The sequence below is a fragment of the Heterodontus francisci genome, chromosome 11 (assembly GCF_036365525.1).
Source record: "Heterodontus francisci isolate sHetFra1 chromosome 11, sHetFra1.hap1, whole genome shotgun sequence".
Classification (NCBI taxonomy): Eukaryota; Metazoa; Chordata; class Chondrichthyes; order Heterodontiformes; family Heterodontidae; genus Heterodontus; species Heterodontus francisci.
The window spans coordinates 51,417,366-51,430,996 of NC_090381.1; the positions used below are offsets into that span (position 1 = coordinate 51,417,366).

The 13,631-nt window shown below is 42.0% G+C and overlaps 1 protein-coding gene across 1 annotated transcript in view; it reads right to left on the reverse strand.

Moving 5' to 3' along the window:
• Positions 1 to 13,631, reverse strand: part of cul3b (cullin 3b) — an 89,547-nt gene that overhangs the window by 50,790 nt on the left and 25,126 nt on the right. Inside the window, exons 2-3 of the mRNA XM_068042141.1 lie at positions 7,264 to 7,461; positions 6,775 to 6,888 (exon numbers count right to left, since the gene is read on the reverse strand). Of these exons, the coding sequence (XP_067898242.1) occupies positions 6,775 to 6,888; positions 7,264 to 7,461 (312 nt within the window). The remainder of the gene's footprint in view (positions 1 to 6,774; positions 6,889 to 7,263; positions 7,462 to 13,631) is intronic.

A 13,631-nucleotide genomic window follows, 5' to 3' on the forward strand; every position in this document is an offset into this window, starting at 1 on the left:
AGGTTATCCATTTTGGTCGGAAGACTAGAAAGGCAAATTATCTAAATGGACAGGAACTTCAGAGTGCTTCGGTGCAGAGGGATCTGGGTGTCCTCGTGCATGAATCGCAGAAAACTAGTATACAGGTACAGCAAGTAATAAGGAAGGCAAATGGAATTTTGGCATTTATTGCTAAAGGAATAGAGTATAAAAGTAGTGAAGTGTTGCTGCAACTGTACAAGGCATTAGTGAGACCGCACCTGGAGTATTGCGTACAGTTTGGTCCCCTTATTTGAGGAAGGATGTAGTTGCATTGGAGGCAGTTCAGAGGAGGGTCACTAGATTGATTCCAGAAATGAGGGGTTTGTCTTATGAAGAGAGATTGAGCAGTTTAGGCCTTTACTCTTTGGAATTTAGAAGAATGAGAGGAGGTCTAATTGAGGTATATAAGATGATTAAGGGGATTGACAAAGTAGACGCAGAGAGGATGTTTCCTCTTGTGGGGCAATCTAGAACAAGAGATCATTGTTTTAAATCTTCTACCCCTTATCCTAAAACTGAGATGAGGAGAAATTACTTCTCTCAAATGGTCATGAGTCTGTGGAATTCGCTACCCCAGAGTGCGGTGGATGCCAGGACTTTGAGTAAATTTGAGAAGATACACAGATTTTTAATTAGTAATGGGTTGAAGGGTTATGGAGAATGGCCAGGAAAGTGGAGTTGAGGCAGAGATGAGATCAGCCATGATCGTATTGAATGGCGGAGCAGACACGAGGGGCCGAACTGCCTACTCCTGCTCCTAGTTCTTTTGTTCTTATGTGGACATTTAAAGCTGGAAGAGATTATTGCAGTAGGGTAGGTTGAGGTGAGGCACAAGATAGATATGAAAGCAAGGATGAGAATCTTGAAGAGGAGTTTGCTGGGCACAGGAAGCAATAGAGCTTGAACATGAAGAAAGGAATGGGAGCAGGCTGCTGCATTTTAAATAAGTTAAGAATTGTGGACAGTCAAGGCTGGCTAGCAGAGGGTTTGAGCTTCTAGGTGAGAAAGGCTTTGATCAGAGGAGGAGGAGTAGACAGCAGTGGACAAAAACAGAAGCAGAGGTAAGTAATGTTTTGGAGGTGAAAAAATTTGTGTTGATTACCTGGGGAGGGAGGAGAGGGAAGGAAGAAACCTAGGTGGCAGTTGAGCTGCACTGAAGCTTGAGCATCTCCAACTGCTCTGACTGGACCTAAGGCCAGCAGTACATATATACTGTTGGGAGCTGAAATGTAAGGGCTCAGATGTCAATTAAGCTTGAGAAAATTTTGACTCAGCGTGTTGGACAAACAGTCAGCGAGTGTAGCAACATCTTTTGGATCAATGGAAAAGAGAGGCAGAGTCGGGGGTAATCAGTATATATCAGGAAGCTGATCTCATGTTTCCAATGATTCAGCAAGAGATGGTATATGAATGATGAGGGGCAGAGCCCATATGCTAGCCAGGACCCTGCAGGTACACGAGAAGCTTCTGGAGACTCAATGTAGGCATTGTGACTGTATTAGAGGAATCTGGAGAGAGTAACTAAATGGAAATAGTTTGCAGAGGAAAGAAGTTGGACAAATATCAATTGGTTGGCCAAGTTGAACGCAGTGGAAAGGAGAAGCAGTAGAAACAGAGAGCCAAGCTCAGTCACTAATGGCTGCCTACTTGAATGACCCATACAGACTCAGTACCGCGAGCAAAGCTCAACCCATTTTCAAGAGGAGTGGTGAAAGTGTAATTGCAAGACAACTTGCAGTGGTTCACTGCTTAATTTCTAATATGAACAATGCCAAATTAGATATTATGTACAGAACAGTGTTAATAAGAAAAATTTTCCAGGGCCACACATCAGAGGTCATTCCCAGGAACATGCATTCCTATTAAAGTTCTACGCCTCTGGGATTTAGTTCTACAATTAGAATAAACCTTTTAGCAAAGGCTGGACGTCAACAATGAAGGCACATAACTTTTTTTTTTGTGAAACTGCATAAAATCTTGAGCATCTATAGAACAGAAAGTATAGTCAGATATCCCTTTAAAACATAGCCTTTCTTAGTTCCTCCTTGTGGCGAAACAATTATAGTGTAGTAACTATTTGAAACTAATTGGGAGCCTGCTACTGCAAGTTTCACTGGCATGACCAATTACACAGCCTTCAAAGTTAATAACTGATTTGGTTGGATGTGTTTGTTTCTTAGTTCTGGAAGACAAGTTGAAATAATTTTGAAAGCCAAGTCTTATGGAGTTTTATAGGTTGGAGAGAGTGAAGGTGAAAGTGAAATGATGGGTGATTAGATAGTTCTACAGGGCAAATATCATCAATTGAGAATAAAATGGAGGTGTAAATGTTTACAACAAATAACAGAGCAATACATAGCCAGCTGTGTGGTCCTGATTCCTGAGATCTACCTGCTTTCCTTCTGCCACATTCCTGGGCTACTGGAGCTTTCTTGTCAGATTTTCCATGCTTCCCTCGCCCGCTGCTGAAGCTATTTACACCTCCTCCAGACCAATCTTTTGTTTCTATACTTGTCAGATTACCACCTCCTTTTGACTGGAACTACCACTTTTGTCACCTAATCACTCCTGCCCTTTCCCTTCGGTTTCTTCCTTGTCCACCTTTCCCTGGCATTATACTTGCTTAAAAGCGGTTTATTGCTCAGATAGTCAATGATAAATCCAATATGGAATTCAGGAGAAACTTCTTTACTCAAAGTGGTGAGAAAGTGGGATTCACTACCACAAGTAGTTGTTGAGGTGAGTAGCATAGGTGCATTTAAGAGCAAGCTAGATAAACACGAGGGAGAAAGGAATAGAAGGTTATGCTGATAGGGTTAAAGATGCGTGGGAAAAGGCTCATGTGGAACATAAACACCAGCATGGCCAAGTGAGCTGACTGGCCTTTTTCTGTGTTGTTCATTCTATGCAACATTATCTAGTTTTGATGAAAGGCTATCAACCTGAAATGTTAACTGCTTTTCTCTCCACAGATGCTGTGGGACCCAAGTGTTATCAGCAGTTACTGAAAACAATCAACAAGAAATAGTCAAATGCAAGGTGGGACCCCAAAAAGATTATACAGTGAGTTACTGGAGGATAAGCAGAAATTGGCAGATACATTGCTTCAGTATTTACAAAAGATGATATTAGGAAGGAGGTAAATCTTGAATAGGTTTAAAGATTAGATGTATTATGATGAATAAAAAGTATTAAGAGAAATTAGTTAAGCTAAAAGAAGACAAGGTGCTGGAATACATCCCCGAATCCTGAGTGAAATTGGGCAAGTAAGTGTGGAGACCCTAGAAATTGTATTGAATTTTGGATTGAGAATGAAATTATGCAGGAGAACTGGAGTGATCAATGAAATATCAATTTTCAGAAAGGTAGACAGAGTTAACTCAGGAAATTATAGTCCAGTTAATTGAACTTCCAGTAGAGGAAATTTTGGAATAGGTGAGATGTCAGAATTTCTCATCTTAATTATAGAGTCATACAGCATAGAAGCAGGCCCTTCGGCCCACTGGAGCCATGCTGACCATAATGCCTACCTATACTAATCCCACCTGCATTAATTCCATATCCCTCTATGCCTTGCTCATTCAAGTACCTGTCCAGATGCCTCTTAAATGTTGCTACTGTTCCTGCCGCCACCACCTCCTCTGGCAGCTCATTCCAGATACCCACTATTCTTTGTGTGAAAAATTGACCCCTTTGATCCCCTTTAAACCTCCTGCCTCTCACCTTAAATCTATGCCCTCTAGTTTTAGTCACCCCTACCATGGGAAACAGCCTCTGGCTATCTACCCTATCTATGCCTCTCATAATTTTATATACCTCTCACATGTCCCCTCTCAGCCTGCTTCGCTCCAGGGAAAACAGACCCAGCCGATCCAATCTCTCTTTATAACTCAAGCCCTGCAAACCAGGCAACATCCTTGTGAATCTTTTCTGCACCCTCTCTAGCTTAATCACATCTTTCCTGTAGTGCGGCGACCAGAACTGCACACAGTACTCCAAATGCGGCCTAACCAACGTTATGTACAACTGTAACATGATGTCCCAACTCTTGTACTCAATGCCTCGGCCGATGAAGGCAAGCATGCCATACGCCTTCTTCACAACCCTGTCTACCCATGTTGCCACTTTCAGGGAACTATGGACTTGCACCCCAAGGTCTTTCTGCTCAACAAGACTCCCCAGGGCCCTGCCATTCACTGTATATGTCCTGCCCTGGTTTAACTTCCCAAAATGCATCACTTCGCACTTAGATTAGATTAGATTAGAGATACAGCACTGAAACAGGCCCTTCGGCCCACCGAGTCTGTGCCGAACATCAACCACCCATTTATACTAATCCTACACTAATCCCATATTCCTACCAAACATCCCCACCTGTCCCTATATTTCCCTACCACCTACCTATACTAGTGACAATTTATAATGGCCAATTTACCTATCAACCTGCAAGTCTTTTGGCTTGTGGGAGGAAACCGGAGCACCCGGAGAAAACCCACGCAGACATAGGGAGAACTTGCAAACTCCACACAGGCAGTACCCGGAATCGAACCCAGGTCCCTGGAGCTGTGAGGCTGCGGTGCTAACCACTGCGCCACCCTAACTTGTCTGCGTTAAATCCCATTTGCCAATCCCTTGCCCACTTTCCCAGTTTATCTATATCCTGTTGTAACTTAAGACAACCTTCTTCACTGTCCACTATACCACCAATTTTGGCGTCATCTGCAAACTTACTAATCATGCCCCCTACATTCACATCCAAGTCATTAATATATATGAAAAATAACAGAGGGCCCAGCACCGATCCCTGCGCCACACCACTGGTCACCGGCCTCCAATCTGAAAAACAACCCTCCACTACCACCCTCTGCCTCCCATCACCGAGCCAATTTTGTATCCAATTGTCTAGCTCACCCTGGATGCCATGTGTTTGAACCTTCTGGACCAGCCTACCATGCGGGACCTTGTCAAAGGCCTTGTTAAAGTCCATGTAGACAACATCCATCGCCCTGCCCTCGTCAATCCTCTTGGTCACCTCCTCAAAAGACTCAATCAAATTCGTGAGACATGATTTCCCACGCACAAAGACATGCTGACTATCCCGAATCAGACCTTGCCTTTCCAAATGCATATAAATCCTGTCTCTCAGAATCCCTTCCAATAACTTTCCCACCACTGATGTAAGGCTCACCAGCCTATAGTTCCCTTGCTTATCCCTACTGCCCTTCTTAAATAAAGGCACAACATTAGCTATCCTCCAGCCTTCCGGTACCTCACCCGTGGCTAACAATGATACAAAAATCTCTGCCAGGGTCCCAGCAATCTCCTCCCTTGCTTCCCATTGCATCCTCGGATACACCTGGTCAGGCCCTGGGGATTTATCCACCTAAATGCGCTTCAAAACCTCCAACACCTCCTCCTTTGTAATGTTGATATGCTCCAGGATATTGCTGTTCCCTCTCTTGAACTCACTAGCTTAATTACAAAATTTATGAAAAATATAATATAGCCATAAAATGGGTTAGTATTAGAAATATCTACAATCAATTTTCCCCAAATAGGCCTGCCTGCTTGTTCAGATCTTCAGATTTGAATATATACAAGTTCTCTGCTACTCTAGTATTACAATTACAATATCTGGAGTGCATCTCAACAACGAGATAGGAAACGATTGGGGTGTTTTGGCTCTTGTTGACAATTTGTGCACCCACAAGAGTGAGAGGGGAATGAATCATGGGAGTTGCAATTTTCCTTTTTTTCCTATGGAACTACAATACCTTGATGGCCAGTGACAAACAAGCCAAAAGTTTACAAACTGCTGTAAGGAATAAGTAACAGAAAACAAATGAAAAAAAGATTCATGGGTAGGGTCTGATCAAATTTATTGCCCATCCCTATTGCCCTCAAGACGGTGGCGGTGAACAGCCTTCTTCTACTGCTGCAATCTGTACTGTGTAGGTACACCCAAAGTGCTGTTAGGGAGGGAGATCCAGGATTTTGACTCAGTGACAGTGAAGGAAAAGCAATATATTTCCAAGTCAGGATGGCCTGTAACTTGGAGGGGAACTTGCAGGTGGTGGTGTTCCCAGCTTTAATTACAATTTAAGCAAGAATTGAAAGTTCATCGTGGAAGAGTAGAGAAAATATAATCAATCTGATGTAACTATGTGGAAAGGAGGAAGTTTGGGAGAAGGAATGAAGCTGATGAACTGGATAAAAGTCTTACGGCCTGTGTAAAGTTTAAACATGAACAAATTAATATATCATATTTATAATTTCTAGATGGTAACCATAACTAACTAATTGTTTTGTACTTTAAAATAGGTATCCTTAATTTCTGCATGTGCCACACTATCAGATTTCACCCAGACACACAAGATTCCCTCATTTCAAATGCAAAGTTTAGACAGCTGCGTATTTTCTGGATGTGTAATGAGAAAGGAAACATGAATGAGAATGCAATGCTAAACAGTTATGCAAACAGAATATACCATTACAGCTAATTAAAATGTCTCACTCAGCTCAAAATAGAAATATTAACAAAACAATGTATTTTTATACAGCAAGTGTCAAATTGTAAGTATTTGGTGGCTAAGTAATTGCCATTGGACCCCCCCTCACTGACTGACTGGTTCCCTCTTAGATAGCTCCTAAAAAACATTTCCACCAACTCTACAAATTGTAAAAGTGAATTAAGCATTGTGGAAGGAGGTGCATTTTATTAGTTTAAATTAAATATCAATCAAGTCTACCCACCATGTACATGAGGATGTCTCTTATCATCACCATTGCTGTTTGGTGGTCATTCCATGCTTGATTTAAAGTCTGTAGAAAGTTATTATTTAATGAGTTCAACACATCTTCTCGTACCTGTAAAAGCAACATTGTTAGATTTTATGGGCAATCTCTTTATACTAGCATCCATTAGTAAAACTAACCATAACTTGGTTAGATAACTAACCATAAGAATGCAATCAATTCAAATTCACATACTACAGATAGTCGGTCAAAAACATCTGCTTTTGCCATTCAATGTTTACTATTAAATGAAGAGGAATAATGACATTACCCAGAGCTGTTCATTGATGAAGCAACCCTACTTTGTTTATGTAATCTGTGCAATATTGCTCTTTACTCAAATTTAGACTGCACTTTTTGAACTTATCTAAGGCAAAATGAACTTAAACGCTTCTTCCAAAACACCCACACATTGAATTAATTTTTTTTGAAAAAAGACACACATACCTTATTGATCAGATGTTCAGTTACAACTTCTCTCAATCCAGTATATAGTTTCTCACCATGTTTATGTAATACCATTGTATATGCATTTCTGTAGAGTTCCTCAAAGCTGAGTCCACTATTATTTTTGCGCTGAATCTCTTGGATGGCATTCTTCAATAGGTCCCAGATACTATTTACATACTTCTCATCCATAGTCATCTGCAAGTCAAAATGCACATGAAATTATTAATTTAATTCGTCAATTTCAAATTAAGTGCAATCAGGTTGTTCATTGCAAGATTTGGAATAACAATGAACCAGAGGTGATGTGAATTATTTCAAAGATCAGAATTTTTTCGAATCTCAGCTATTTTGTCAGGGGCCATACACCTCACCATAAAAAGATATTGCAGGGGTTGGCCAGCAGTGGGAGTGGGGGGAGGTGGAAGAGGGGCCGTGATAATTGTCCTTGTTCTATTCCAGAAAGCTTGTTATTGAAGGATTATGCTGGAGCCAAATTTTACTCAGTCTTGCATTTATTTAACTAAGTAAAAAGATTACAAACATGCATCTCCTCACTCAAACCTTCATCCAGTTTCAGTAAGCGTCTCTTAATATATACTCAAATAAGACCCTAAGTAACACCTTCCACCTGCATATGAATAAATACAATTTCCAGTCCCCATGCAGTTCTTGTGCACCTCTTAGCAGCCAGCTCTCAAACCATCGCTAAAAGAACCGTTCATCTTACACGAAGGCAATCCATCTCAAAGGCCAGACTGTCATATTCAAAAGTAACATACATCAATGTACCATCAGCAACCTGTACAAAGAGATATAAATCCAAACTGCTGAAAAGAAAGATGGTTGGATAGGAGTAACTGTGGTGTCCGTCCCAACACGCCATGCCTTTACAGCAGTACATGGTAACATTTGCTCGCTACATCTGTTCATTTTCTAATGCCGGAAACAATACAACCAGCATTAACAACATGCATTTATATAGTCTCTAATGTAGCAAAATGTCGAGGTGCTTTATAGGAGCATTAGCAAACAATATTTGATACAAAGCCACACAAACAGATAGTAGGACAGGTGACCAAAGGTTTTGTCAGAGCTGTTTTAAGACATGTCTTAAAAGGAGGTAGAGCCAGAGGGGTTTAGGGAGAGAATGAGAGTTTAAGGCCTAGGTAGCTGAAAGTACGGCTTCCAACGGTGGCACGATGAAAATTGGGGACGCGCAAGAGGCCAGAATTGGAAGAGTGCAGAGATCGAGGGTTGTCAGGCTGGAGGATGTTAGAGTTAGTGACAGGCAAGACCATGAAGGGATGACAATTTTAAAATCAAGGTGTTGCCAGACCAGAAGCCAAATGTAGGTCAGCGAGGGAAGAGGAGATGAGTAAATGGGACTTGGTTCGAGTTTTGGATGAGCTCAAGTTTATGGAAGGTACAAGCGAGAGGCCAACCAGAAGGGCATTGGAACAGTGATGCAAGTGGGAGATTTAAAGGTGGAAGGGAGAGGAAAAAGCCAGTCATTATTGTAGCAGCAGCAGGAAGACCCATAACCCAGCTGTATAATTAGTTAACATGAGATACCGAAAAATCATAAATACAGGAGCACTAGTTTAATACTAAATCTCTCATAAAAACAGCAGCAGACCATTCAGCTCCTTGAGCCAACTCTGCCATTCAATACGATCATGGCGTGTCTTCTACCTCAACTCCACTTTCCTGCCTGTTCCCCATATCCCTTGATTCAGAGACATCAAAAATCTACCTATCCCAGTCTTGAATATATACTCAATGATGGAGCATCCACAACCCTCTGAGGCAGACAATTCTAAAGATTCACAATCCTATGAGTGAAGAAATTTCTCATCTCCGTCCTAAATGATAGCCTCAGGATAAGGGGTCAGTTATCCCATGCTCCAGATTCCCCAGCCAGGAAAAACCACCTCTCAATGTCTACCCTGTCAAGCCCCTTCAGAATCCTGTATGCTTCAATGAGATAACCTCTCTTTCTTCTAAACTGCAGAGAGTGCAGGCCCGATTTACTCAGCCTCTCATCATAGGGCAATCCTCTGAGCCCAGGAATCAATCTAGTGAACCTTCACTGTACCGCCTCCAAGGCAAGTATATCCTTCCTTAGATATGGAGACCAGAACTGTGTACAGTACTCCAGGTGTGCTCTCACCAAAGCCCTGTACAACTGTAGCAAGACTTTATGTTTGTACTCCAAACCCCTTGCAACATGCCATTTGTTTTCCTAATTGCTTGCTGTACCTGTATGCTAACTTTGTGTTCCTTGCACGAGACCACCCTTTGCACCCACTCTTTGCACATCAACATTTAAAAGTTTTACACCTTTTAAAAAAATATTCTGTTTTTTTATTCTTACTACCAAAGTTAACAACCTCACACTTCCCCACATTATACTTCATCTGCCATCTTGTTGCCCACTCCCTTAATCTGTCTATAGTTCTTCGCAGCCTCTCAGTGTCCTCTGCAGTTTACATTCAAACCTAACTTGTATCGTCAGCAAACTTAGATACATTACACTCGGTCTCTTCATCTAAGTTATGAATAGAGATGGTAAATAGCTGAAGCCCCAGCACTGATCCTTGCAGCACTCAATTAGTTGCAGCCTGCCAACTTGAAATGCCGCATTTGTCCCTACTCTGCGCTTCCCGTCTGTTGACAAATCCTCCATCCATGTTCATATATAACACCCAACTCTGAGTTTTTGCCTTGCATATTAACCTTTTGCGTGTCACCTCATCGGATTTCTTTTGGGAATCAAAGTATGCTACATCAATATCCTTCATCTACCCTACTAGTTACATCCTCAAAACACTAATAAATTTGATTTTCCTTTTGTAAAACCATGTTGATTTTCTAAGTACATGGTTGAGACGACCTCAATAATAGATTCCAGCATTTTCCCCGACAACTGATGCCTGCAGTTCCCTGTTTTCTCTCTCCCTCCTTTCTTGAACAGAGTTACATTTGCTAACTTCCATTCCACTGGGACCGTTCTAGAATCTAGGGAATTTTGCAAACCATACCCAGTGCATCCACTATCTGTGCAGCCAGCCAGCTCTTTTGGAACCCTTGGATATTGACCATCAGGTCCTGAAGGGCGGCACAGTGGCGCAGTGGTTAGCACCGCAGCCTCACAGCTCCAGCGACCCGGGTTCGATTCTGGGTACTGCCTGTGTGGAGTTTGCAAGTTCTCCGTGTGTCTGCGTGGGTTTCCTCCGGGTGCTCCGGTTTCCTCCCACCTCCAAAAGACTTGCAGGTTGATAGGTAAATTGGCCATTGTAAATTGCCCCTAGTGTCGGTAGGTGGTAGGAGAATAGTGGGGATGTGGTAGAGAATATGGGGTTAGTGTAGGGTTAGTATAAATGGGCGGTTGTTGGTCGGCACAGACTCGGTGGGCCGTAGGGCCTGTTTCAGTGCTGTATCTCTAAATAAATAAATTTGTCAACTTTTAGTTCCTTAAGTTCCTCCACTGATAATTACCTCAAGTTCCTCATTCTTATTAGCTCCGAGGTTACCCTCTATTTCTGGTACATAATTTGTATCTTCTACTGTGAGGACAGACACAATATTTGTCCAAAATCTCCGCCAATTTCTCATTCCCCATGACAACTTCTCTTGTCTCTGACTCTAAGGGACCAACATTTACTTTAGTGATTTTTTGCAAATTTGTAAAAGCTCTTACAATGCGTTTTTATACCCCTGGTTCGCTTACACTCGTTATATTTTTTCCCTCATCAACTTTTTGGTCACACTTTGCTGATCCTAAAACAGTCCCAATCCTCAGGCTTACTACTATTTGTTGCAATGTTATAAGTCTCTTGTTTTAATTTAATACAATCCTTAACTTCACTTGTAAGCCACAGATGGATTTTTCCTGCTAAATCTTTTTATATAATAGAATATATTTTCGTTGAACATTTTGAATAGTTCCTTTAAATGTTTCTCACCATTTATTTACCAACATACCTTTCAGTCAATTTAGAACAGAGGAGGCTGAGGGATGACTTAATTGAGGTGTACAAAATTATGAGGGGCCCAAATAGAGAGGAAGGACTTGTTTCCCCTAATGGAGAAGTCAATTACCAGGGGGCACAGATTTAAGGTAATTGGTAGAAGGATTAGAGGGAACATGAGGAAAAACTTGTTCACCCAGAGGGTGGTGGGTGGCTGGAATTCACTGCCTGGTGGAGGCAGAAACAAAAGGTATCAGGACCTGCACCTTAAGTGCTGTAACCTGCAAAGCTACGGACCAGATGCTGGAAGGTGGGATTAGAATGAGTGGAATGGGTTAGATTTTTCAGACAGCTCACACAATTGCCTGAATAGCCTCTTTCTGTGCCGTAATTTTTCTTATCAACCTTAGCCTGCTCTCTTTTCATACCTATATAATTGAATTTGTTAAAATTCAAAATTTGTTTTTGGGACTGGAGTATGTCACTTTCAAACCTAATAAGGTATTATGATCATTTTTTCCCCAGAGTATCTTTTACCATGAGATTACGAATTAAACCTGCCTTATTGTACAATACTAGATCAGAGATAGCTTGATCCCTAGTTGGTTCCACTATATATTATTCCAGGAAACTGTTGTTAAAAATTTTCTAAAAACTCATCTTCGAGACTTTCTTTGCCAAGTTGATTTGGTCAGTCTATATGAAGATTAAAGACCTCGACAATTATTACATTGCATTTGGTACAAGCTCCAATTATTTCTTGCTTAATGCTCTAGCCAACGGTATAACTACTGTAAGGGGGCCTATAAACTACGCTCACCAGCCTTTTTTAACCCTGGTTATTCCTAACCTCCACCCATACTGATTCTACTTCCTGATCTTTTGAGCCAAGAACCGTTCTCACTTATGCCCTTATGTCATCTTTAACCTTGGCAACAGACAATCAACACAACCTTCAGAACTCCAGGCCATGGTTGCAGAGAATAGTATCTATTCACCTGACTATATTGTCCCCAATAACTACTACATTCCTTTACACTCCACACACTTGAATGGCTTCCTGCCATGATACTATGGTCACTTGGCTCATCCACCCTGCTGTCCTGGTTTTCATTCATACATGTAGCAAGTATCTCGCACTGTTGCTCAAAGTCAAGGGCCGAGGCTCCTCCATCACTGCATCCCTATATCTGCTTGACTCACAGTCACACCCTCGCCTGTATCCACAGACCAACTCTAAAATTCTACTTAACCTAAAGGATGGGACTGCCTCCTGGGACAAAGTGCCCAGGTAACTCTCCACCTCCCTAATGCCCCGCAATGTCTGCAGCTTGCACGCCAGTTCGATAACTCTGAGCCGAAGTTGTTCCAGCTGCAGACACTTACAGCAGATATATTTGTCCAGGCTCACAATGCTTTCCACAAACTCCCAGATGTTGTAGTCATGGCACACCACCTAGTCTGTCTTATTTATTTATTTGATTAGTTAACTAGTTACTAATTTAGTGAAGTAATAAAAGTCATAACATTGCTTATAATGAATTAAAGAACATAGAAATAGGAATAGGTCATTCTAAAACTTGAAATAAAAACAAGAAATGCTGGAACCACTCAGCAGGTCTGGCAGCATCTGTGGAAAGAGCAGAGTTTTGCTTTTATTCTAAAACTTGAGTCTGTCAATTAGATCATGGTTGATCAGTGCCTCAACTCTAATTATCTGCCTTTGACACACTTACTTAACAAAAATGTACCAATCCAAGTCTTGAACACTTCAATTGACCGAATATCCAGAGTTTTGTTTTGGGGAGAGGTGGGCAAAAAGTTTCATATTTCTTCGACTTTGTGTGGAGAAAAAGCTTCCGAACTCACTCCTAAATGACTCTAATTTTAAAGATTATACCGTCTTGTTCTGGATTTTCCACACCAGAGGAAATAGTTTCTCTGTAGCTAACTTATCAACTCCTTTTGCCCTTTTAAGTATCTTGATTAGTTCACCCTGAACCTTCTAAACTCAAGGGAATACAAGCCTTTTGCAACCTGTCCCCAATTTGCACACAAGTATCATTCTGGTGGATCTATACTGCACTCCAGATGGGGTCTGGCCAATCAAGGCCCTTAAGTGGCCAATTAACTGCCACTTGAGGGCCTCCTCCTACCTCCACAGGTATTTTACCCGCAGCGGGTGGTTGGCAAAGACCCAAAGAACACCACCAGGCGGCCTTCTGATGGGCTTGGGCGGCCCTCCTGATCGGGCACCCTGTGCCCACCGAGGGCCGCCCCCGAAGCACCAGCCGCCCCCAATGCACAACAGTCCCCCCCTCTCCCCCCACAGCCAACCTCCTCCCCCTTGCCTCGCCGAGGCCCAGCCGATTGCTCCCGTGGAGGCCCCAAAAA